General features: G+C 33.2%; 1 protein-coding gene across 1 annotated transcript in view; it reads left to right on the forward strand.

Annotated features, from left to right (window-relative positions):
* The window catches only part of SNX2 (sorting nexin 2), a 59,100-nt gene extending 34,442 nt beyond the window's left edge, over positions 1 to 24,658 (forward strand). Inside the window, exons 6-15 of the mRNA XM_037165542.2 lie at positions 39 to 180; positions 6,697 to 6,775; positions 12,559 to 12,634; positions 13,583 to 13,696; positions 13,950 to 14,043; positions 15,311 to 15,516; positions 21,191 to 21,334; positions 22,720 to 22,800; positions 22,911 to 22,982; positions 24,503 to 24,658. Of these exons, the coding sequence (XP_037021437.1) occupies positions 39 to 180; positions 6,697 to 6,775; positions 12,559 to 12,634; positions 13,583 to 13,696; positions 13,950 to 14,043; positions 15,311 to 15,516; positions 21,191 to 21,334; positions 22,720 to 22,800; positions 22,911 to 22,982; positions 24,503 to 24,553 (1,059 nt within the window). The 3' untranslated portion in view covers positions 24,554 to 24,658. The remainder of the gene's footprint in view (positions 1 to 38; positions 181 to 6,696; positions 6,776 to 12,558; positions 12,635 to 13,582; positions 13,697 to 13,949; positions 14,044 to 15,310; positions 15,517 to 21,190; positions 21,335 to 22,719; positions 22,801 to 22,910; positions 22,983 to 24,502) is intronic.
* The last annotated feature ends 832 nt before the right edge of the window (positions 24,659 to 25,490 follow it).

The raw sequence follows: 25,490 nt of genomic DNA on the forward strand, positions 1-25,490 counted from the left end.
AGTATACAGAATTTGAGATACCTCTTTTTCACTTGTAGACTTCTCTTTCGATGTTCAGTAAGAGTGAATTTTCAGTTAAAAGAAGATTTAGTGACTTTCTTGGTTTGCATAGCAAGTTAGCAAGCAAATACTTACATGTCGGCTATATTGTGCCACCAGCTCCAGAAAAGAGTATAGTCGGTAAGTATGAATGAAAAGAGACAAAACAACTTTGTTACTGTTACTGTGTAGCTTTGTGGACTCCCTGATCATAATGACATAGTGTCTAGGAATACGGAAGTTGAATATTCCATTTATGATAGTTATTTATCAACCAAAGACTGTATAGCCTTTTAGTGTTATTTTCTAACACCTGACAGTTTTGATTTATATAAAACAGTGATGTTAAATATTGGGTCAGAACTTACCAAATTGAAAACCCTAACTGTTAGAGTCAAAAGAGTGCCATGTTACTGAGTAACACTCAGAGGATATGTAGTATTATTAGCATATTAGTAATGTTTTCTAAAGGATAGAGGTGTTTTGCTCTCAGCTATATGTCATCCAAAAAGACGATATGGTCTAGCCTCACTCAGATGGGAGCTATTTAAACTATTTATTTTGTACCTCAATTTAATATTTAAAAACATTGCTACTTGTACAAGTAATAAAGGCTTAGTTAAGAATATGCAGCAAATAAATTACAATAGAGGAGAATCTCCATTGTCTCACCATTAAGACATCTGTCATTTCTTAAAATTCTGTAGCATATTTTTCCAGTCTTTTCAGTCACAGATTTTTATTTACCTTGCTTTAATAATCTCATGCATAAGATTATTATTCTGAAAAATATCCTAAAGTGAATTTTTTTGATCTTTAAATTATTTTACTTCTAACATTTTGTTTGAAGAACAATTTTATCCTATCCTTCATGATTTTGAAACTTGATATATTTGAATGGATTTTTTTTTTTTAATTCAAAAACCTAGTTGTCAGTTCTTTAGCTGCCTGGTCTTAAGACTTATGTTCTTCAAATTTATTGAGAATTATAAAGAGCTTTTGCTTTTGTGGGCTATATCAATATTTATTATATTAGAATGTTTTAAAATTGTATTAATTCTTTTAAAAATAAGCTCACTACCTGTTAACAAATAAAATGTTGTGAAAAATAAAAATAAGAGTACTTTGCCCTTTTGTTTTTGTTTTACACTTTTGAAAATTTTTTAAATTTCTGGCTTAACAGAAGATAGCTATATTCTCCTATCTACCTCTGCACCCAGTTTGTTGTGATATAACACACCATTTGTTATATTTGTCATATAAGACAAATATAACAAATTTGTCTTATATGTCTTTGTCATGTCAAAGACATGTCATGTCTTTGTCATGACAAAGATTATTTGTCATATTTTTATAAAGCTTTACTGAGTTTTTATGAAAGAATGAGAGTAAAGAAGACAAATAATTGCTTAATACTATTATGAAAATAAAACTTTTGTGCACTACCATCCTTCCCTCCAAAAAGAGCCTCTGAAACCTTCCAGGTATTCTTGCCCATACTTTGAGAACTGCTCATCTGGTTGGTATTCTTATTCATCTTTTTGAACTACCACAGTGGTATCTTTTGGCATCCTGTTATCTATGCAGGGAGCTTAAGTTTTATCTATTATAAATTTAATATTAAGCCCTGGCTGGTGTAGCTCAGTGGATTGAGCGCGGGCCTGCGAACCAGACAATCTCGGTTCGATTCCCAGTCGGGGCACGTGCCAGGGTTGCAGGCAGGTTCCCTGCAGGCCAGTTCCCAGCAGGGGACGCACGAAAGGCAACCATACATTGATGTTTCTCTCCCTCTCTCCTTCCTTTCCCCTCTAAAGATAAATAAATAAAATCTTAAAAAAAAATTTAATATTAATATCCTTTTTTCTTTGACTTTAAGTTGTACAATCATTTTTGGCTTTTTTCTTTGACTTTAAGTTGTACAATTATATACCAAAGGACAAAAAAAACATTATATTTCTTATTTTGCTGGCTAGATATGATAGTGTAATCTATAAACATTAACCAAAAAGAAAAGATTTAAAAACTGAATTTTCCTGCTCAAGTTCATTGTATTTCAAACTAATATTTTGCCTCAAATATCTTCAACCTTTCACAAATGATTACAGGCTAGTAAATAGCACATATAAATTCAAAATAGAAGAAACTTAAGTCCTTAGACAGTGGTGTCCCACCTGTGGCGCAACACAAAAATCATAAATTTACATAAAACATTATGAGGGTATTTTTATGATTACATGCCACAAAGTATTTAATGTGTGTCCCCAAACAACTCTTCAGTGTGGTGCAGAGACTCCAAAAGGTTGGACACCCCTGTGTGAGAGAATTCTTTTCTGATACTGATTCCAACAGCCTTCTAATGGTAGTAGGGGACAGTGACACAGTTATATTCATACTGTTTACAGATATGACCAGGCTAGACCATTAAATTATAAGACTGTCACTTAAATAACAGGCATAATTAACATTCATTGACTGTTTACTGTGCTAAAGCACTATGCTACATAATTTATGTGCATTCTCATTTAATCCTTATAACGACTTTAGGAAGTTAACTTACTGTTGTCTTTATTTAATGATAAGGAAGCTAAAGTTCATCAAGGTTATGTATTATGCCCCATATCATCCAGCTACTAAGAGGCAGAGCTGAGTTCTGAATGCTGACTAGCCATCTTACTCTAGAGCTTCTGCTCTTAATCCCTGTTCTAGTCTGCTTTTAATTTTTGTATTTTTTATGATTATGATTTGTTTTTATTTTTTACTTAAAATAGAAAACTTTTGGGGTTTTTTAAACAGTCTAATTTACTTCTGGACAAGAGGTAGGCACAGGTAGATACACTTAACCTCCTCGCACAACCAAAAGAAGGACAAGAACAAATTTTAAAACAAAGACCAACCAGAACTGCCAGAAAATTGAACTGTATGGAAGTCCAACAACCAAGGAGCTTTCTGACAAGAAGAAACATCTATCCAGCTGGTAGGAAGGGTGGAGACAGGCAGCTGGAGTGGAGAGGATGCCCAGCAAGGCCGTGACTGGAGGACGAGGCAGGCGAGGCGGCAGCTGGGGGTCCCACATTTGTGTCCAGTTAAACCGGGAACAACAGCTGGGGAGCGAGACAGACCACACGACCCAGAGTTCCAGTGCAGGAAGAGAAAGTCTCAAAACCTCTGGCCATAAAAACCTGAGGAAGAAACTCTCAACCTCACAGGAGAGTTTGTTGGAGAAAGACACAGGGTCCGAAAATGTACACAAGCCCACCTACCCAGAAATCACCAGAAGGGCCCAATTTGCTGGGTTGGTTGTGGGTAACGGGGGAAGTGACTAAAAGCAGGCCAAGAGCTAAGCAAGTGGCACTATTCCCTCTTTGATCCCTCCTAATACCTAAGATTCAGCCCCTAACTATGTAACAGGCATTCCAAGTCAAAGAAGTATGGCCCAAATGAAAGAACAAATCAAAACTCCAGAAAAACAACTAACTGACAAAGACATAGCAAATCTATCAGATGCAGAGTTCAAAACACTGGCAGTCAGGATGCTCACAGAGATGGTTGAGTATGGTCACAAAAGAGAGGAAGAAATGAAGGTTATGCAAAGTGAAAGAAAGGAAATTGTACAGGGAACCCAACAGTGACAAGAAGGAAACCAGGACTCAAATCAACCATTTGGACCAGAAGGAAGAAAGAAACATTCAACCAGAACAGAATAAAGAAAGAAGAATTCAAAAAAAACGAGAGGCTTAGGAACCTATGGGACCACTCTAAACATTCCAACATCCAAATCATAGGTGTGCCAGAAAGGGAAGAGGAAGAGCAAGAAATTGAAAACTTATCCAAACAAATAATGAAGGAAAACTTCCCTAATCTGGTAAAAGAAAAAGACTTCCAGAAAGTCTAGGAAGCTCAGAAAATCCTGAAGAAGTTGGAATTAGAATTTCAACTTCAACCTGAATTAGAATTACATGGTTTTACATAACCCATTTCAATGACTTTATTGAGATGTAATCACGTGCTATACAGTTCATCCATTTAAATGTGTAGTTCAATGGCTTTTAGTATACCAGAGTTGTCTGTACATCACCACATCATTTTGGAATATTTTTATCACCCCGTCGCTCTCATCCTCTTAATTTCCCCAGGCCGCAGCCATAGGCAGTCACAAATTTAATTTCTTTCTCTATAAACTGCCTATTCTGGACATTTCATAGGAAGGCAATCATATAACATAAGGTGGTTTGTGACAAGCTTCTTTTACTTAGTATAATATTTTCAAGGTTCATGCATGTTATAGCATATAGCCAGTACTGTATTTCTACAGAATTAATTTTTGAAAGAAAAAAAGAAGAAAAGAAAGGAAAATCTTTGGTCTTCTGTATTAGTGTGAAAATTGAAATTGCCAGTACAGAAATTATTTACATGACTTTTACCTTTTAAATTTGAAGAGTTCCAGATGACTCTTTGAAGGAAATCGTTTCAATTTTTGTAAAAGCTGTGATGAATAAATAAGAACACGTTCTTAGAATCTGTAGGAGATAGTGTTTAGAAAATTAGGCCAAGATGGAGGCGTAGGTGGAAACACTTTGTGTCCTTGCAGAACGAAATCTAAAAACAACAAAGTTTTAACAACAATGAACGTAACCAAACCACACAGAAAATCAAACAATATGGAGTCCAAAAACAATGAACCGCTCACCTAAACTGGTGAGAGGGGCAAAGCCAGCAGTGGAGTGGTTCAGGCAAAAAGATCCCCCAATGCAGCGTGGCTAGCTGTCTGCGGTCGGTCTCGCATTTGTGCACAGATAAACCAGTGAAGAGGCGAGTGTTGAGACAGATTGCGTGGAGCCCGGCGGTGCAGGGCGGTGGGCTTGCACATTTGTGCTTAGATGAACAGGCAGGGGTGAGTGGTGAGGCGGACTGGAGGACCGCCATTGCTCCCTCTCTGACCCTGCCCCCACATACAGTGTCACAAAACAGCAACCTGCGTGGCCCCGCCCTGGTGCCTCTCCTCATACGTAACAGGCACAAACAGATCAAAACATGGCTCAAGAACAACTCAGAGCCCCAGAGCCAATAAATCTAAGTGATGAAGAAATTGCCAGACTTTCAGATGCATAGTTCAAAACACAGGTGATCAGGATGCTCACAGAACTGGTTGATTTTAGTCACAAATTAAAGGAACAAATGAAGGCTAAACTAATTGAAATGAATGGTAATGCACAGAAAACCAATAGTAATGGAAAGGAAACTGGGACTCAAATCAAGGGAGCAGACCAGAAGGAAGGAAAAAAAAATGACCAAACAGAAAAATATGAAGGAACAAGAATTCAAAAAAATGAGGAGAGGCTTAGAAACCTCCAGGACATCTTTAAACGCTCCAACATTCCAATTATAGGGGTACCAGAAGGGGAACAGGAACAGTCACGAGTGGAAACCTTATTTGAACAAATAATAAAGGAGAACTTCCCCAATCTGGCAAAGGAAATAGACTTCCAGGAAATCCAGGAAGCTCAGAGAGTCCCAAAGAAGTTGGACCCAAGAAGGAACACACCAAGGCACATCATAATTACATTAGTCAAGATTAAAATGAAGGGAGAGAATCCTAGAAGCAGCAAGAGCTAAGGGGACAGTCACCTACAAAGGAGTTGCCATCAGAATGTCAGTGGATTTCTCAAAAGAGACCTTACAGGCAAGAAGGGGCTGGAAAGAAGTATTCCAAGTCACGAAACCAAAGACCTACAACCAAGATTGCTCTATCCAGCAGTTTTCTTTTAGAATGGACGGACAGATAAAATGCTTCTCAGATAAGATCAAATTCAAGGAGTTCATCATCACCAAGCCCTTATTCTATGAAATGTTAAAGGTACTTATCTAGGAAAAAGAAGATAAAAAAGATGAACAGTGAAAGGACAGCAAACTCAGTTATTAAGAACCATACCTAAAAAAAAAAAAGCAAATTAAGAGGACAGCTAGATCAGGAGTGAACCATAGAAATGATCACATGGAGGGTTAGCAACAGGGGAGTGGGAGAAGGAGAAGGGGGGAGAAGGTACAGAAAATAAGTAGTATAGACAGTAGATAGAAAATAGATGGGGGGAGGGTAAGAATAGCAGGGGAAATATAGACTAAAGAACTTGAGACATGTTCATGAACTGAAGGGGGGGATGGGGTGGGAGGGGTGTGCAGGGTGGAGGGTAACAGAGGGGAAATAGAACAAATGTAATGGCATAATCAATAAAATTTTTAAAAAACACAAAAAACTAAAAAAAAAAAGTATTATACTTATTTTTATTTTTCTCATCTCCAAGAAAAATAACCTTAATTATTGCTAATAATTGAAAATATTAATTGAGCTTAAATTTACTAATTTGAATTCTATTGAAATATAAACACATTTTAATTTTTCAGGAGTATAATATATAACACATAAGAAATCCAAAAGTAGATCAGAAAGCTACAGACACAGCTCAACTTCTGCTTAATTTATAAGTACTTACCAAGTAAAGTTATATATAATGAGTTTTAATTTCTCAAAAGTACGATACTAATTATAAATTTAGAAGCTTTTTGTCAAGTTCAGATTTAAAGTATATTTTAAATTAGAAAGGATAATAAAACACTTTCATAATATAAAATCATCATGAGTTTCATTCAATCTTTTCAAAGGCATGACCAAGGTCAAAGTGGGTAAAGAAGATTTATCATCCACTGAATTTGTGGAAAAACGGAGAGCAGCTCTTGAAAGGTAATTGTAGACAGTTCTGCTTTATTACTTTCATGTCTGTACTTAACTAATGCAGGTCTAATTCCATTAAATGATACAACTACATATTAATGATTAATTTCTTTCAAAATACTACTTGATGACTTATATTGAGTCCTTTAAACTTTATTAGGAAGATTCCTTCTTTAAACAGCACAGTACTGTGTGCTTGTTCTGCTTGTATTTATTCTTGTATTAATGATATGTCAGCATACCACCTATTGTGTCATTGTTACAAGCAGCGATATAAAGGTACGCGTTAATTGAGAATAGAATTATGTCATAGTTGTAGTCAACAAGAGAAGTAAGAAAAAAGAAAACGTGAATCTTGTGAATGTTGGGAAGGGTTAATAAAAAATATTTGTATGAAAATAATACCTATTTAGTATTATTTAGGTTCTTAGTAAGTCATACTTACATTGATGTACTGGGCTAGATAATTTGGCTAATTATAGTTCATCTAAATGAATTTTTTTCTTTGAATTATTACTGGGTAAGATTATTAAATACACTGAAAAATTAGGTTTGTGCTCCCATCATTAATTTCAGAGTCAATTTTGACTTGAGTGTACAAAACTATTAGTGACTGCTTGAGTTGACCATATGTTTAAAGACATATATGTTCTGCCTTCCTTTAACTACTCGACTCAACACATTTCCTGTAGGTTTTAAGACTTGTCTTCATTGTGGCTGACTTTGAAAAGTAGATTGGATGGGAGGGTTCCCATTTCCAGATTCTTAACATTTATTCTCTCCTTGCTATGCTGAAAATGTGAGAAAATAATTTTGAAACTATCCAGCTTTTAGAACATAAGTACATAACATTACCTAAAGTTAAAATATTTTCTAATTTCATAGATTTTTAAATTTTCATTCAGTTTTATTTATTTTAATTGAATATTTTGGCTTAAAATTTGGCTTTATTTTGGCTTAAAATCAGTGGTTGGGGTAGGGGGGGATTAGGGGAGATTTAGTGAGTAGTATCATCTCCAGGGTAAAATTAATTTTAATACTATTTTTAAGGCAACTTATTTCTCAGTTTTAATAGTAAATCATTTAAATTATAAGAAAATGTTACAGTAAAGTCAGGTTTGAACAATTGCAGTGAGAAAAGCTAAAGGATATGCAGTTTAAAATCTTGAATTAGAGAAGACTTGAAAGATGAGACTGTGTCTGTGAGAATCAGCAATTACTCATGAAAAGAATTTAAATTGCATCAAGAGATGTTTAGGTTTGGTATTAGAATTGCCTCTGTTGTAAAAGAGGTTATAGACTGAACATTTTCAAGAATGAAAGTAGATAATGCTTTGCTTTGATTTTGCTTAGTCCTTCCTGAAAGTATAACCATGACCCTTTGAGAAACCTTTCAAGTCCTATTTTTCTATGAGTAAATTTGAAATATATCAGATGGCATGCTTGATAAGGAACTTAATGAAGATTTATTGTACCGAGCACATATAATTTGGTTCTACATTCACCTTTCTTGTAACTTGAATATATTGCATTGTACTTACCATACCTTCATGCAGTATGAAACATTGAGGAGGGTTTTAAGGAAATACTGAAACCTAACCTAGTGTATATGTGAAGACAATTTTCTTTACTGTTAAAGGTTATTTTTAAGTACTATTTTAGTGGACTTTGCTGTAGTGAAAGAAAGGAAACAGTGCACTACTGAGGGGAAAGTTTATTTTCCATTAGAAAAGATGACTGAAGAAAATATAGGTGTTAAGGTGTAGAAACAAAGGAACTGGAATGTATTTTCTAAAGTGATTTTTCTGTGGCATTTCTTAAAATTGAAATGTTAGAATAAGTATATCTGTGGAGTACCCAACCTTACTGAATCTGGTGGGTGAGGGAAGTACTTCTTTTTGTGTATACCATAATATTCATTTACACGTTTGTTCAATTTAGAGAATCCAGATGACTATCTTTTAAAAAAGGATAAACATCTGGTATTAAATTATGGGAAGAGTGGTTAAGAACCCAAGTACTTCTTTCTGTCACACTCAGTGATTTAAGCAGAAACTACTTCTATTAAGAGTATCTCTAAGATTGCTCACTTGATTTTCTTGAGAGTGCTTCACATCTTACTTTAAGAGCGTATTGAGTCTATTTTATAGGTAAGGATACACTTCTGCAAATATAAACGGAGTGATTCAGAGTAGCATGATACAGTGTGCACATTTAGAATCCTCTGTCTGTTGGAGCCTGCGCCGCATTATACGTGCACACTTTGTGTGACCTTAGGCAAGTTAGTTAACTTCATTCTTTATCTCTAAGATACAAGTGTATGAGTTTGGAATGTGTTCATTCCAAGTAGGTAAAAACGCAATGGAAAGGCCTGAACAGTTAGTATAGATTGATTAATCCACTCTTTCATATCAGGAAGTTTGGAGAGTAGGCACCTGTTTAGGATTATCTAATTCATCGGGAAATCCTATTGCTTCCTTTCAGTATCTAGAATATAGCTATTTCTCACCAGTCCTGTTCTAGTTCAAATGCTTCAATTTACTGGTGTGGGCTCCTGATTCTCCGTTTCCATCCTTGCACTTCTACACTTGTAGTCTTTTTTTAAATACTTTTTAATTTTTCAATTACAGTTGACATACAGTATTATGTTAGTTTCAAAAGTACTCTGCTGTTTTCCAGTTTAACAGCCAAAATCATACTTTTAAATCATAAATCAGATTATATCAATACCCACCCCCATTTCACTCAATAAAAGCCATAGTCTTTAAAATGGCCTACAATATGTTACCTGATGTGCACTGCTCACTCTGTTACCTATTCCGTCTCTCATCCTCCTTGATCACTCTGCTTAGGCCACACTGACCTTTCTGCTGCCCTTCAGAGATCCCAGGCAGTCTTCCACCTTAGGGTTTTTTCACTGTCCTATTACCTAGACAGCTATTGTTCCCAGTTACCTGCATGGCTAATTCTCTTCCCTCTTTTAAGTTAACATGTTCATATACCACCTTTCCACTGAAACCTGTTCTGATCATTGGCTTCATTTCCACTTATTCTATTTAAATGGCCACCAACCACACCTTACCTACTTGATTCCGTTTGCTCTACTGCTCCTTCCTATTTTCTATAGCATTTGCCACCTTGCCTCGTACTACATAATTTACATACTTAGTACACTTACAGTTTAATTGTCCATCTTCTTTGATTAAAATACAGTCTTGGGGGGTGGGGAATAAAAAAAATACAGTCTCCACTAGGGAAGAGTCTTGTTTTCTTTTGTTCACTGACACATTCTGAGTCTTCAGAACAGTGACTGGTATGTGGTAAACGCTCAATAAATATTTGTTGAATGAACAGTTCTGTGTCATCAAACAATGAGGTTCTTTTTGCCTATTTTGTTCTCTTATTATTAGGATGGTGCTTGAATTTCAAGCAAGGAAATATTTTTTAACTATGTTCCTGTCAAGCATTTTGTATAACTTGCTTTATTTTGTTTTGTTTTTAGGTAAATAAATAGGAACTTGAAAGTCCTAAGTAATTCTTCTAAATTTAACAGTATCCTTTTGTTAGAGCAAATCTGAAAAATAGCTACTGACCCACCTCTGGTTGAGTCTGATACTTACTCTTTATTGACGTCATTGTGTCTGTCATCTCTGTCCTCCTTCAGCGTTCCTGTTTCTAACCATACTCCTTTCCACGCGTTGTTCTGCAAGCTTCTCCTCTTTTTGTTCTGTATCCTTCCTTTATCTATCAAACACCCTCCCTCTCCTTGATTCCGAATTGGTGTATGTTTACCAATAGTAATTTTAAAATTCATTTCATGTTTCTGTTCTTAATTTTAACATTCTGCAAGCTTAATACTTTTGTTTTTAGTGGTGAATTGCTCTTTACTTTCATGTAACAGTTAAGAGAAAGAAAAATTTTACTGTTTAATTCTAGAATATCATTTGCTAAAATTGACTCCTCAGAATTCTAGTATGTGGTAGGGTGAAAAAAGGAAATCTATAGTCAATTGCGTTTTTGGTAACAAAGAGTTTTAACAAAGTTAAACCAGGTTTATTTTCTGCAGGACTTCTCACAGCACCTAATATTTTGCTGTTCATTATGAATCTTAATAAAAAGAACATATATATGTATATATAATATGAACTCCCTTTGGCAAGCTGTTTTAGAATATAAATGGTAGCCCTGGCTGGTGTAGCTCAGTGGATTGATTGCGGGCTTGGGAAGCAAAGGATCACAGTTCGATTCCCAGTCAGGGCACATGCCTGGATTGCAGGCCAGTTCCCAAGAGGGGATGCACAAGAAGCACCATACATTGATATTTCTCTCCCTCTCTCCTTCCCTTCCCCTCTAAAGATAAATAAATAAAATCTTAAAATATATATATCTGTGGTATTAGGTGTTTTCATTTAGGTTTGAAACACTGGAACATTTCTGAAAGTTTGTGTACTAGATGTTTTGCTTTCCTCCTCGTTCATTTCACAAATGTCTGAGTGCTGGCTGTTTACCAGCTGTTAGCATTCAGGTGAACAACTATGCAAACTGCTTTGAGCAGCAAGCAGTCTAAACAACGAAATAACTTACCTAATAGTACTGGAAAACCTCAGTATTAAATATGTAAGTAAAATTCCAATGGGAAAATACCAACATTTCTTAAATGTACTACTGGATTAGCGTTCCTGCTACATCTCTTTTTTAGCTTGATAATATAGGCAGCAAATGTTTAAATCACAGTGTACATTGTATTGCATGTATCTATTATAATGACTTCTTATGTGGGCTGATGATTTAAAATGAAGTTTAATATGGTATATATTTCATTTAAATATACAAAAAACAATAAAATAATAATTTTAACCATTGGTTAGAATTTGACGTTAGAGAAAATATTTACTTTTTTTGTCCCAGAAACTTTATTTTAGCATATTTTATAATCTTGTAAAAAAGTAGGAGCAGTCATTGGCTACATTTATTCCACAGAAGTAGAATAAAGGTATATTAAATGTAAGATAAAATATAATTGAGATATTACTTTATGTAATCTCTAACCTGGGAAAAGTGATTCTTTAAAAAAAAAGGGATGAGATAAGTAATTGAGAATCATTAGTAGTGGACCTTAATTCTTTTTATGAAAGAATGGTAATTGTGGATGATGGGAATGTGGGGTGTTCTAGTACGGGAAATGACTAAAAGTTGGGCTAATAGTGATTTATTTAATAATGCTATTTTCTTTTACTTTTTTTTGTTTTATGTGGTGTCCCATAAGACATTTATCAATAATAGCAAAACCGTAAAAATAGAAGTATTGAAGAAAATTCATTCCTTGTCAAATAAGGGCCAAAGCTGATTTGATCATTTAAATCTATTAATCAGGGAAAAAAAACTGTAGGCTGTTCTGTATTTTGGTAATACATAATAGTAATAAAAAATAGTTGATGAATATACAGAGTGATGTATTTCTTAGGACTCTGAAGTAATAACTCCACCCAAAGATTAAATTATTTGACAAACTCATATGCCCTTTTATACTTTTCAGTGAGCAGTTTCATAAATTATTTAACCTCTCCCCACTCCCACCCTCATTCCTTGCCATATCTCTTTTAATGCCAATGAATATTCAAATGATGAACCAAAAAACTTTTTAATTCATTAAATTGCTGTAAGAGTCTAAATAATCATAGTGAGGCAGAATGATAGGAGGCAGAAAGACTTCTTTTTATGTATCTATCTATCCTTTTCTTGAAATAAGATGCTACTGATAAATAAAGGGGCAAATTTATTCTTAAATCTAGGTACCTTCAAAGAACAGTAAAGCATCCCACTTTACTCCAGGATCCTGATTTAAGGCAGTTCTTGGAAAGCTCAGAGGTATTATTTCTACTTTAAAATTTTGTGTATAAATGGCCTCACTATTTATATTTTTCCATGTAATAAGTTATATAATAGAGATGTTCAGGAAATAAATGGATTAATAGATGGAATAAAGCAATGATTTTTTTCTGCTTAGTGCTTTAATTAGTTCTAATTCTTGACTAAATTACTAGCATAATGTCTTCTTTGCATTGATAATTATAGGATTATCAGTCCCTTTCTGGAAAACTTAAAACCAAATTTTAAAAATTGGCTTATGTAGTCTAATTTTCAGTGCCTTAAATTGTTGGTTAGACATCATATTGAAATAAATTTATTCAGAATACATTTTTAGAGACAGTTGAATGTGTTTCTTTCTACATTTGAATGTTCTTATTTAGGTTTTGAAATGCAAATATGTAACTTGAAAGAGCCTAAATTATTAACTATGCTGTTTTTTGTATTTGAGTTGTTTAACACATGTTGGGCTCTTAAACAGTTTAGAGTTCTGATTATTACCTTTTGAGATCTTCTAAAAATTTATTGAATCCCAGAATATTTTAAAAATTCAAAATCACAGTCTTAACTGAGCATGAGGAGATTTTTTTCTCAAGACTTTCTTCTTTCCTTACAAAGTTCATCTCTGCTAGCAAACAGGTGGCCAGTGTTAGGTGCTTGGCAATTACTTAATATATTTTGACAAACAGACTGTTGTTCCATCTAAATGTAAACGTGCAGAAGAAAAACAAGTGGAAAGTCAATTTTTTAAGTTTTCCTTTGAGAATGTACAACTAGTATATTTGAGAAATTAGGTCTCACTATAGAAATGTATGAGAGTGAAGAGAATACAACCTCCTATTTTTTCTTTCCTTTTTTGGGGGAGGCAGGGGACAATCCCTTTTGTGCCCAGTTAAACCTCCAGGCTTTTAACCGGTTTGTTTGCCCTTATTTGTCATTCAATTCCAGCTGCCTAGAGCAGTTAATACACAGGCTCTGAGCGGAGCAGGAATATTGAGGATGGTGAACAAGGCTGCCGACGCTGTCAACAAAATGACAATCAAGATGAATGAATCGGATGCAGTAAGAGCTGATTTTTCGACTTGAATAATGAGATGAATTAATGAGCCCAACAATTGCATTTTAAAGCTGTACAAGTAGAAAATAGGATATTAATTTGCTTATTGAGTTTAGTTCTCAACCACATCAGTTGACCACCATGGTTATCCATAGTTAATTTGTTGCTTTAAAACAAGGACTGTAGCCTGCTATTGGTAACCTAATTTAAAGTAGTTTGTCCTGGCTAAATAAGCTCCATTTTTCATTTTTTTGTTAGTGGTTTGAAGAAAAGCAGCAGCAATTTGAAAATCTGGATCAGCAACTTAGGAAACTTCATGCCCACGTTGAAGCCTTGGTCTGTCATAGAAAAGGTTTGTTTGCCTTATTATTTATTTGTTTAATACCATGGATTAATTGAAATACTTCATAAAAATTTTTATTAAAATGGGTATTCTGAAGTTATTATGAAAGGGAAAAAAACATAGTTTAAAAGAATGTTTTGTGTATCAACTTTGTTGTTCAATTTTTTTTGTTCTATTTTAACCTCTAGTTTAGAAGTAGAAACATCATGAGCTTATAAAAATGTATTTTAGATTATGGTTTAAAATTACTCACTTGGTTTAACTCTTTGTTAATCTTTGTTATTTTCTTTAAAACAGGTGTTTTGTGCCTGTATTTTCTAGAAAACTGAAATATTTTCTTCGTTTTTGAACTATTGTATTTAAAAATCTGGGTGTTTTTGTTAAAGATGTATAGAAAATTTGAGTTGTAATTTTTTAATTTCATAGTGAGTTTTCTTTTTTGGTTTTGTTTTATTTTTAAAGAAGGCTTTTGATACCAGTTTTTTAAAATTCTTGATAAGTTAGTATGTACCATTATCAGCAATACATTTTAATAAAATAATTACAAAAGTCGAATTTGTTGAAAGCAGTTTATAACAGCTTTTGCTATTTGTATGATATGTCTTAGCACATGGGCTGTAAGGTTCTTTTGGATTGTTTTACGCAGTGCAGGGCCACAGAGCAGTCTCCAGGTGCTGTAGTTGTTAGTCACACACCAGCCTGCTGACATCTGTTTTTCTTTGTAGTATCTAAAGTGATCATGTTCAAAAGTCTCTTTAGAAATTCTCAATATTTCACTAAGCATTGTTGCATAAAAAGAGAAAAAAAATAAGATCTATGAGAATTGTATGTACAGTTTTACCTTGCTTTCCTCCTGTTAAATAATATTCTCATTAAAAATTGTAGATATTTTGAATGATAAGTAAATGTTTAAAGGCAAAGTATTATAAATCAGTTGTGCATTCTCTATGCTTTTCATGTTAAGTATACATATATTTATATATATTTTAAGGAATAGAGTAAGCACTTTAGGAGAGAAAGGGAGGCAGGTTATTATACTGTTGAACAGTTCATCTTCTGGGGAGACAGGCAGTGGTTCTTCTAACTGTCAGTAGAGCTTTGAGCAGTTGGCATTTATGCCCAAGGCATTTTAATGGCAGGTTGTTTTATGTAAATACTTAAAATATAATTTGGGCAATTTGTGGACAGATAAAATTTAGAGAAAAGGTGAAAAAATCAAAACAATATTTAAAAACTTTACTAGTGAACGTTAAAAGTGAATACTTTTCTATTTCAGAACTTTCAGCCAACACAGCTGCCTTTGCTAAAAGTGCTGCCATGTTAGGTAATTCTGAGGATCATACTGCTTTATCTAGAGCTTTGTCTCAGCTTGCAGAGGTTGAGGAGAAGATAGACCAGTTACATCAAGAACAAGCTTTTGCTGACTTTTATTTGTTTTCCGAACTACTTAGTGACTACATTCGTCTTATTGCTGCAGTGAAAGTAAGCCTTGTTTTGCAATCTTCCTTGAATTCTTCTCACTTCAGTGGTTTGCTTACAAGAGAATTTGATTATTCATAGCTTAAATTTTTTTTCCTATGAGTCGTACAATGCAACAGACAGAATTGATGTTTTTCAGAGATCTGAGGAATGCCTTATTTGGTGTATACATATTTACATGTACAAGTTTGCAGCTAACTGGGAACATTTGTTTGCTCAGTGTAGCATAATCTGAAACTACCTACTGGATTGTAATATCATTAGAAAAATAATAATGAGAAGCAGGACAAAACCAGAATTGATTGTTGTATGAATATGTTTGATGATGGCTTTAGCGTGAATTTGGTCTGTAAACATTCTGCATCTATTCCAAAATGTGTAGTCACCTGTATTTATAGATGAGATGGGATTAGATTAGTTACTAAGTATGAACAGTATTCAGTTTCTAAATAGTTGGAAAAGTAATCATTCTAATGGAAGTCAATATTATATAGTCATATCCAATATTCAGATAATTAAACCGAATTGAATATTATTTTATCTTACATATCAGAAGATACCTTAAGATCTTACCTTGTTTTTGAATTATTGTTATGAACATTAGTTGTAGAATGAAGGAACTGGGCATTTACCTTTTACCTTGAATTTAAGCATCTAGAAAGTTCCTTGCTTTCTAATGCAAAATTTTTTCAGCTGATTTCTGTGACAAAGTTAGTATTTATCTGCAATCACAGCATAGATTTGTTGTATATTTATTGATTTGGTCTTCAAGCTAATGGTAACAGTGTACTAGAAGCTTCTTAGCACTTCCAGAATGGTGCTTTCTTAGGTTGGGTAAAAGTACCAATTTTGCTTGTATTTACTCTTATGTGTACTTTTTTATTTCTGGTGGTTAATTTTTCTTTCCAATTACTTAAAGATGTTAATAAAGATAGCAGTTATCCGAGTATACTTCATTTTATATATAGGTAACTTAAGATATTAAGAAACCCAGTTTAATGTTTCCTTGTTATCTCTCACCTACCTGCACCTCATTCCAGAGCTCCCGCTAACAGAAGAGCTGTAGTAGAAAAGTATAACACCTGCAGAAAACCTGTGGGTCCAAAAAGGGAAGCTACGCAGAGTCTGTGAGAAGGGGTAGCTGCTGAGAAGGCCTAACCTGGGAAAATACTCCCTGGTCAGGTGGCCCGTGTGATGGATGTCGATCCCTCAGACACAACTTTCTGCCTAAATCTGGCTTTACTTTGACCTTTTGTGAAATTACAGTTAAATTCATGTTTCCTAGTATATGTCCTATAGAACAGAGACATCAAAGGATGTACCACTGTCATCTGCGTTTGGGAGATAGTGTATACAATACCCCCTTGTATACTCAGTGTGCATGGAAAAAGCTCCAAAATGTCTAGGAGTAAAAAAAAAAAAAAAGAATTTAACTTTGTTTAATCTAGACTTCCAAATTCATATGAATAGAAATTTTTCATTTAATATATTTTTACATATATGGAACATATTTGGGAAATACTGAATTAGTGATGTATCGACTAAAGAACTAAAGAGCTGTGGTCAGCTTATACCATGAGGTAAATTAATGTCTTTCAGATCGGTTTTGTGATGAAACCTAGGTCAACTGCACCAAGGAGTTGAGAAATTACAGAATAGGGTGATGGAATATTTCTGGTCTTTTTGTTTGTTTGTTTGTTTTAAACCAATTCATTTGTATTTGATAAAACAATACACGCACATAGAATTCTAACAGCCCTAAAATGTACATTTCTTTTCTACCTAAGACCTCTTCCCTCAGTCAGATGATACTAGATTCTTGTGTATTATTATAGAATTAGCTATGCATGCATAGGAAGCTAATTTTTCTTTCTTTCTCTTTTTCTCCCTCCCTCCCTGCTTTGCTTCCTTCTTCAAAAAGGAACACACTATTTTGTGTACATGGTTCTTTGCCTGCTTTTTTCCACTCTATTTTAGAGAGGTCTCTATATAAGCATGTCACATTTTTAATAGTTTCATAGTGTTCCATCATATAGCATATAGGTGTACTTCGAGTTATTTACCCAGCCCAATATTACAGTATTTTAATAATAACTCTTTGGACATAAAACTTTTAGAATTGTTTGGCCAAAGGGTATATGCATCTCAATAATTAGTGTCGTACTGCTCAAAGAGGTTATATTTCTCTTAACTCCCGTCAACATGTATGTCCCTTCTTCTGCCTAGCAATGGAGGTATTTTTTGTATGTTTTAATATCTTTGGTTAGCGTGAATTTAAGCATCTTTACAAATGATAAGCCATTGCATTTCTTTTTTTATATATGCTCCTTGTTCAATTTTTTGTTTGATTTTTCTTATTTCTAATAGCTGTTTAATACTCCTTAGCCTTTTGTGTTTTTTTTTTCCATACTATGACTATTCGGATGATAATTTTGAAACTAGGAGTACTTTGGGAATTAGAATATAGAGTCCAAATGGAGAACTAAAGAAAGATCAGTTTTACCCACTCAAAATATTGCCTGAACCTGGCCTGGTACCAGGGAAGTCTTGTTTTCCTTTTTTTTCTGCTACAGGGTCTCTTGATCTAAGACTTTATATTTTTACTAGTACTGTTATCTAGCATGTATTAATTGGCAAACTCGTTGCATTATATTCTTGTGTATTCATCTTCTGTGAACCACTACAGTAGTGTCAGGAATTGAGAGTAATGGTTATGAATGTTTTTAGCACTAGAAATCTTTATTAAGAATTCTTACAGGGAATTCAAATTTATAAAAATATTTTTGGGTTTTCTAAAAACCCAATAGATGTGTTCCACAAGGAGTTTAAAAACATCACTGTTTGGCTGTAAGTAATAGAATCCTTTCAGAATTCCAGGAAGGGCAACATACTTTCAGATTCACTGAATTAGAATATGGTATTAATTAAATTAAAATTGCAGCATCAATTTTCCTGGTGGTCCAGGAAAAGCACTCACAACTGTAGCCTCATCTAACCTAGATCAATGTGGATGCAAATGTGTAGCATGAGTTCGCAGAGGGGTGGGGATCCGGAGTGGATCGTCAGTGTAAATCCATCCCTCCTACAGAAGAGGCTGGTGTAGAGTGGATTATCTTGACATACAAAGAAAAATGTTGTTATGATTTAATTGCTTTTTAAGATAGCATTTTAGAAGAGCAAGTATGGTTCTGGTTCTTTTATTTTCCAGTGTTACAAGAGTAGGAAAAAAATGAAGAAAAGTTTTAGTTCTTACACAGTTAAGATTAATTTATTTTTCTGAAATACCATGACTTGAGTAGCCTTACTGTTAACATAGCTCCTATACCTGTACCACAATAAAGATGTGATGGTTTTGGAATATTATGAGATAATAAATCAGTCAGCAGTCAAATTAGTCTAAATTAGTATATCACTAAAAAAAACAGTTAATATATACAGCGTGGGGCAAAAGTAGGCTTATGGTTGTGCGTATGTGAAACAGTTTATTCTTGAATTATTATTTATTAATTATTATATTATTTTCCATGTGAACATCTGTAAACCTACATTTGCCCACTCTATATTTAGAACTAAGCAAATACTGAAATTCAAGGGCATTTTGGTTAGCCTCTGCCCTGTATTTGTACAGATTTTACATACAAATTGTTAACGAACAGAGGAATTCATAAATGAAGAGCTGATATGGCCCCTTTCCCCTAGCAGGGGTGTCCAGCCGTTTGGCGTCCCTGGGCCACACTGGAAGAAGAAGAGCTCTTTTGGCCCACACATTAATTATACAAACAAAAAACAAAAAAAAAACCTCAGTGTTTTAAGTAAATTTACGATTTTGTGTTGGGCAGCATTCATAGCCATCCTGGGCCTCATGTGGCCTGTGGGCCACAGATTGGACACCCCTGCAAGACCAGGCCTAAAACTTTACATTACGTTTTGGTTTTGTGTATGTATATACATAGGGGGTAAGCATCAGGAATTGTTTGTTTGTTTTAAATGGTAGTGACTGAATCTATTTGTTAGATGTATTACTTTGGTGTTTTTGGCCCATTTTGGCTGAAGTTAAATAAATTAATTCATAATAAGAAATATTTTTATTTGGGTCTTTTAAATATAAGAAAAGCAGACAGTAAGGACAGTAAGATTCACTTACTGTGAGAAAAGAAATTATATGACATGGCAAATTAAATCTGGCAAAATGGACCTAAATGCCTATAGATAGGGTGCTTTGACTCAGCAGTTTGCCCAGGATGTCTGTTGTCCTGTTTAATTTAAATGTGCTCAATCTTTAAGAACTCTTTGGGAAAACTACTTAGGTTTCATGTTGCTTTGGAGTTTTAATGTTCTCGGTCACATTTAAAAAATATTCTGTATGATACAAATATAGTCTATTTTTTCACATTGCTAAGTTTTTACTATTTGCATTTTAGTAGAAATCGAGTTAATCAACTACATTTATATGTGTATGTTATTTAGAAGTGACTTATAATATTACCTACTAATTATTAAGTGTCCACTAGGTTAAGACACTCTGCTACATACTTTTCATTTTATTTCTAATCCAAAAGTATAGATCTTATTTTTCTCCTTTTATATTTGGAAGACTAAGGCTTATAGAAATTAAATGAATTTACCCAAGATCATACAGTGACAAAGCTGGAAATCAAAGCCAACTTTGTTCTAAAGCTTAAATTTTTTAAGTGTACTTACATACTTTCTCTTCAGCAGGTCCCTTTAAGAACATGTATTTAATGTTTCTTGATCAATAAAGCTCTTCATTTGGAATAAATGAAAATAATCCTTGGTTTCATGCTTTCTGGCTTACCCAGTTTATTAATGCTTCAGTTAGTAAACACTAAATGAATAACGACTATATCCCTAGTATCAAGCTAGAGAAGGGATTATTCTATTCTCTCATACTAGCCATCATTTTTTTTCATGAGACTTTTACTTATTCTCTTATGGTCATATTTTATTTCTTTCCTCCAGTCATTTGCTCCTTCTCTGACAAATCCATTGACAAGAAATAATGGACTTGATTAACTTGTTCTATTAGTCTTTTTGTCTGTTGTTGTTTTTTTTGGTTCTGCATTACATACACACACAATATATATATTGGACATCTTCATCATGTATAAGAGTTTTTTTTTGTTTTGTTATACTTAATTTCTTTTGCCATTGGTAATCTCTTCATCATGTTTTTACTTCACTTTTTGTTATTTTACAGGATTTTTTCAGTTTCTGACATATTTCCAACACTTAAATCTACTTTTGATATTATTTAGTAGGAAAACTTGCAGTGTAGCTATGACACTGGCATTTTTCTATTGAAGATATCTTTCTTAAAAGCATAAAACTGTTAAATACTTTATGAGTCACATTTAAAACTCTAAAGGCTATTTAAGTGGATTTTGTATATTTTTTAAATTCTGAGCCCTTATATTTCATCCAGTCACCAGGATTTTTGTTTTTAAGCAAATAAATATGGAAATTTATTTATTTATTTATCTATCTATCTATCTATTTATTTATTTATTTTTATGTTGGCATGTTTATTTTTAGTGTGTCAGTGTATTAGAATAGAATTTAAATACTGGGTTTATTGTTTTTAGTGCTACAGTACTTCTAGTATGGAAATATTTTAGTATTTACTGTCACTTAATAGCATTATGTCATTCACTTATAGGGTGTGTTTGACCATCGAATGAAGTGCTGGCAGAAATGGGAAGATGCTCAAATTACTTTGCTCAAAAAACGTGAAACTGAGGCAAAAATGATGGTTGCTAACAAACCAGATAAAATACAGCAAGCTAAAAATGAAATCAGAGAGGTGATTAATGCAAAGTACTTTATTTATCTCTTCAGTCAAATTTTTCATGGGTCATTCATATACACATAATTTTTCACAAATTTTTTTCTAACCATTCAACATTAGCTATTTATCCATAATTTTATAAACTGTGTTAGAACTATCTTAACATTTTGATTTTCATTAAAATCTTCAGAGCCCTCTGTTACTTGCACATGATCATGGAATAAATAAAGACAAGGAAATTATTTAAACTTATATTTAATTAATAATTACACATTTGTTTTGAGATAACTAATTTGATTTCAGATAATTACTTGGTTTGTGTCTAAAAGTAGTTTTAGACGTGGACTTGTCCCTCATTTAACTGTATGGGCAACATTATCCCCCATATATATGTATTATATATGGTATTTCAGTAAGTTTGTATAAGTCTATTATAATTTATACACTTTTTTTGCCATGCTTCAATAAGGAAATTGAAGAGGTAGGACAACCTTTATATTACTCAGTGAATGTGCCTGCTCTTGGAAGAGTATGGGCCAGTGTTTTGGTTACATAGTGGGGAAATATCATTTCATAGCTTAAGTCTTTAGTTACTTTATTTTAGCTGTTTCATTGGTCACTAATCACATTTTGTTTCTTTACTGAATTTAATGTTTCCTAAAGGTCTTCAACAGAACATAATTCCACAAATTTTTAAAAATCTAGACATTTTACTATCACAAAAAATATGTTTTTTGTTTGTCATACAGTTTCCCTAATTTAAAGAATTTCTATGAGTAAATAAATTGTGATGAACATGTAATCTTGAAATTAGCAGAATGTAGTTGATGTATTTTGAAATAATTAATGATATAAAAAAGATGAAAAATTAAAATCTAACACTGCTAAATGATTTGATAGTGAATTTTATAATCAGGGTGTCCAACCTTTTGGTGTCCCTGGGCCACATTGGAAGAAGAGTTGTCTTGGGCTACACATTAAATAGTTTACAACACATAATCACAAAAAAATGTTAGTAATTTTAGCAAATTTACGATTTTGTGTTGGGCTGCATTCATAGCCATCCTGGGCTGCATGTGACCTGCGGGTTGGACAGCCCTGCTCGTCTATCCTGTGGTTAATTCAGCAGTGGAGATTATAGTTAAGTAAGGACTAGGATGTCCTAATTTTAAGTAAACCTGACAATGAAATATTAATGGAAAGTAAGCTGACCCGCATCTCTGGAATGCGGGTGGAAAGTTAGATACAAGTTTGAATGATGCTAAGTCGGGCTTTGCCAGTTATTGAGCTTTCTCAGGATTTTCAGGCTTACATTAAATTGAGTGGTCATGACAGCTAGTTCTGTAAACTTTTTCCAGACCAAAAATAATATGTGTATGTTTTTGCTTATATTTTATTAGTGGGAGGCAAAAGTACAACAAGGGGAAAGAGATTTTGAACAGATCTCTAAAACAATTCGAAAAGAAGTGGGAAGATTTGAGGCAAGTATGATTTACACTTTTCTGATCAGTATAATCACATTTGCTGTGACTTTATGGTAAAATCAAACTTAATTGTGTATTAATGAAGCCTTTCTCTTGTACTTTAACAGAAAGAACGAGTGAAAGATTTTAAAACTGTTATTATCAAGTATTTAGAATCATTAGTTCAAACACAACAACAGGTAAGCTAATTTGTTTATAACTTATAAACTTCCAGATTTTATTTTTAGAATGCTTTTTCATTTTGAAGATAATAATTAGTGAAAAGAACTTTTATACTTAAAGAGGAATAAGGAATGGAGTAGAGAAAACCAGTAACAGCAGAGGAAAAAATGGTAGTTAAAATAATTGGAAACTCAGTTCCTTTTTGCTTCTACTCTTTTGAAACTACTAGGTGAGATATACTTTTCCCAGTTTTAGGCTGTGAAAAATAGGGCAGGTTTTCCCTTTCCCTGTCCTCTGAGTTTTATTTCCCTATCAATCATAGTGTGTATAAATTCTTACAAGAAGTTCTTCTCTTTTATAAAAGACAAAACTTAAACTAAAAATAACATTTTTAAGGTTTTAAAAAACATTTTTGATTTATGTTAGGTTTGTGGTGATTATATGCCACAAGTAGTAGCATTTGTTTCCCTCAACTAGACAAGACAGTGGTGTTTGTGTTACATTAAATAAAATTCTTTAACAAGATAATAGTTTTTTTCCTTTGTATTTTAATATAAATTTGAGTAATAGATCCAATTATTTAATATGTTAAATAAAAGGATTTCCTTCTTCAGTTTTTAAGATATGTGGATTAGAAACTTGCCTATATAATTTTTGAGTTAAGTGATTATATATCTTCAAATTATATATATATTTTTAAGAGTTTTATTTATTTATCTTTAGAGAGGAAGGGAAGGAGAAAAGAAGAGAAATATCAATGTATGGTTGCCTCTCCTGCGTCCCCTGCTGGGAACTGGCCTGCAACCCAGGCATGCGCCCTGACTGGGAATTGAACTGTGATCATGTGGTTTGCAGGCCCACACTAAATCCACTGAGCTATACCAGCCAGGGCCAAATTACATTTTAAATCATAAGTACTTAATTCATAAGTTCAGAATTTTAAAATATAAAAACAAGTCATATCAATTTGTTTTTAAAGGAATTGTTTTAAACTTTAGTTTATGCTTCAGTCTGTTTTTTTGGACTGTCCAGGAACAACTGGCAGGTAATTCTTCCCAGACTTTTTCTCCCATTCTTCCCCAGTGTCTTTTCTTACTCCTTTTTTCTCATTCTTTTGGCTAGCAGTAACATAGTATATGAATATTCTGATTTAGATGTTAATACTTTATATTGGAAAAGTTCATTGCAGTTTTATTATTTAAGGTAACCTTATTTATACTAACATCTTAATTATAAAACTATGTTTCTATATACAGTTTTGCATAAATCAGAAAAATCTTGGTTTTGGATATTTTTTAAATTATATTTACATCAAAAACAAATTAGCCAGAGGTAATTAATAAGTTATATTGTTTATACATGAATTATATTGACAAACTTCAAATAAGGGAATTAAAATGATTTTAAGAACCAGACTTTAGTGTTAATCACTATTAGCTATTTGCATAGATTTATTTTTAGTTCTGTACAGGACACAGGCATATAAATAACAAAAATGTAATGAGAATATCTTTTATTTTTTTGTTATCATTTACAGCTGATAAAATACTGGGAGGCATTCCTACCTGAAGCCAAAGCCATCGCGTAGAAGATCACTCCTGTTAGGATGATCTCAGATGTTTGTTCCACTCATGCTAATTCCACGGTGAAATCATTGAAAACCATCTAAATAAACCACTCTATATTTTATGAAGTACATGTGGTTTTTATATATATATATAAATATATACACACACACACACTCTTGACATGTTATTACAAGCTGCATGTCCCGACCCTCTCTGAATTAAGTAGACTGTGGCATGGCATTCTGCAATACTTTGCTGAATTGAACACTGTCGTGTCTTAAATACTTGCACTAAAAAGTGCACTGTAAGATCAGAAAATTTTACAATATTTTTTCTTTACAATATGTTCTGTTGTATGTTCACCCTCTTTATGAAGTGAATTATCAATGGATTGATTAATGTTCACTTATACATTCCTGTACAGAAACTATGATTTTGTGATTACAGTAATAAAATTATATTCCTTGTGAAATATTAGTAACAAATTATTTGGGTATATAAACATATTAGAGATCTTTCAAAAGCATTTTTAATAGGAGGAGATTTTTGCTTGTAGATGCATATTATTTTTATTGACAGAAAGAGCTGAACTCTGTTATCATTAAATGACTAAATGAAGCTTAAGTTTTCTTATGAAATTATCACAAACCAAAGAACATTTATCTTTTGATTCTGCTCTGGGGAATGCTCTTGTCTTCCGTAAAGAAGAGAATAATTGTCTTTGTTTTTATCCAACCCTGGTATAGTGCCCAGTTTAAGAATTAGAAAGAAATGTATTTATGTGCCTCTATAACAAATCTTAGGGATTTTGCTCATCTATTATCTTCAAAATCCAAGACTTTGCATATATTTAATTTATTCCCTTACCTTTCTGCGTTTTTGTTTTAAACTAAAAGTCGATTGTCTATGGTTATAATTGACAAAGAATGGTACTGTGCTAAAATACCTCATGATTTG

The sequence above is a fragment of the Artibeus jamaicensis genome, unplaced genomic scaffold, assembly GCF_021234435.1.
Source record: "Artibeus jamaicensis isolate MK-2021 breed Jamaican fruit bat unplaced genomic scaffold, CSHL_Jam_final contig_402, whole genome shotgun sequence".
Lineage (NCBI taxonomy): Eukaryota > Metazoa > Chordata > Mammalia > Chiroptera > Phyllostomidae > Artibeus > Artibeus jamaicensis.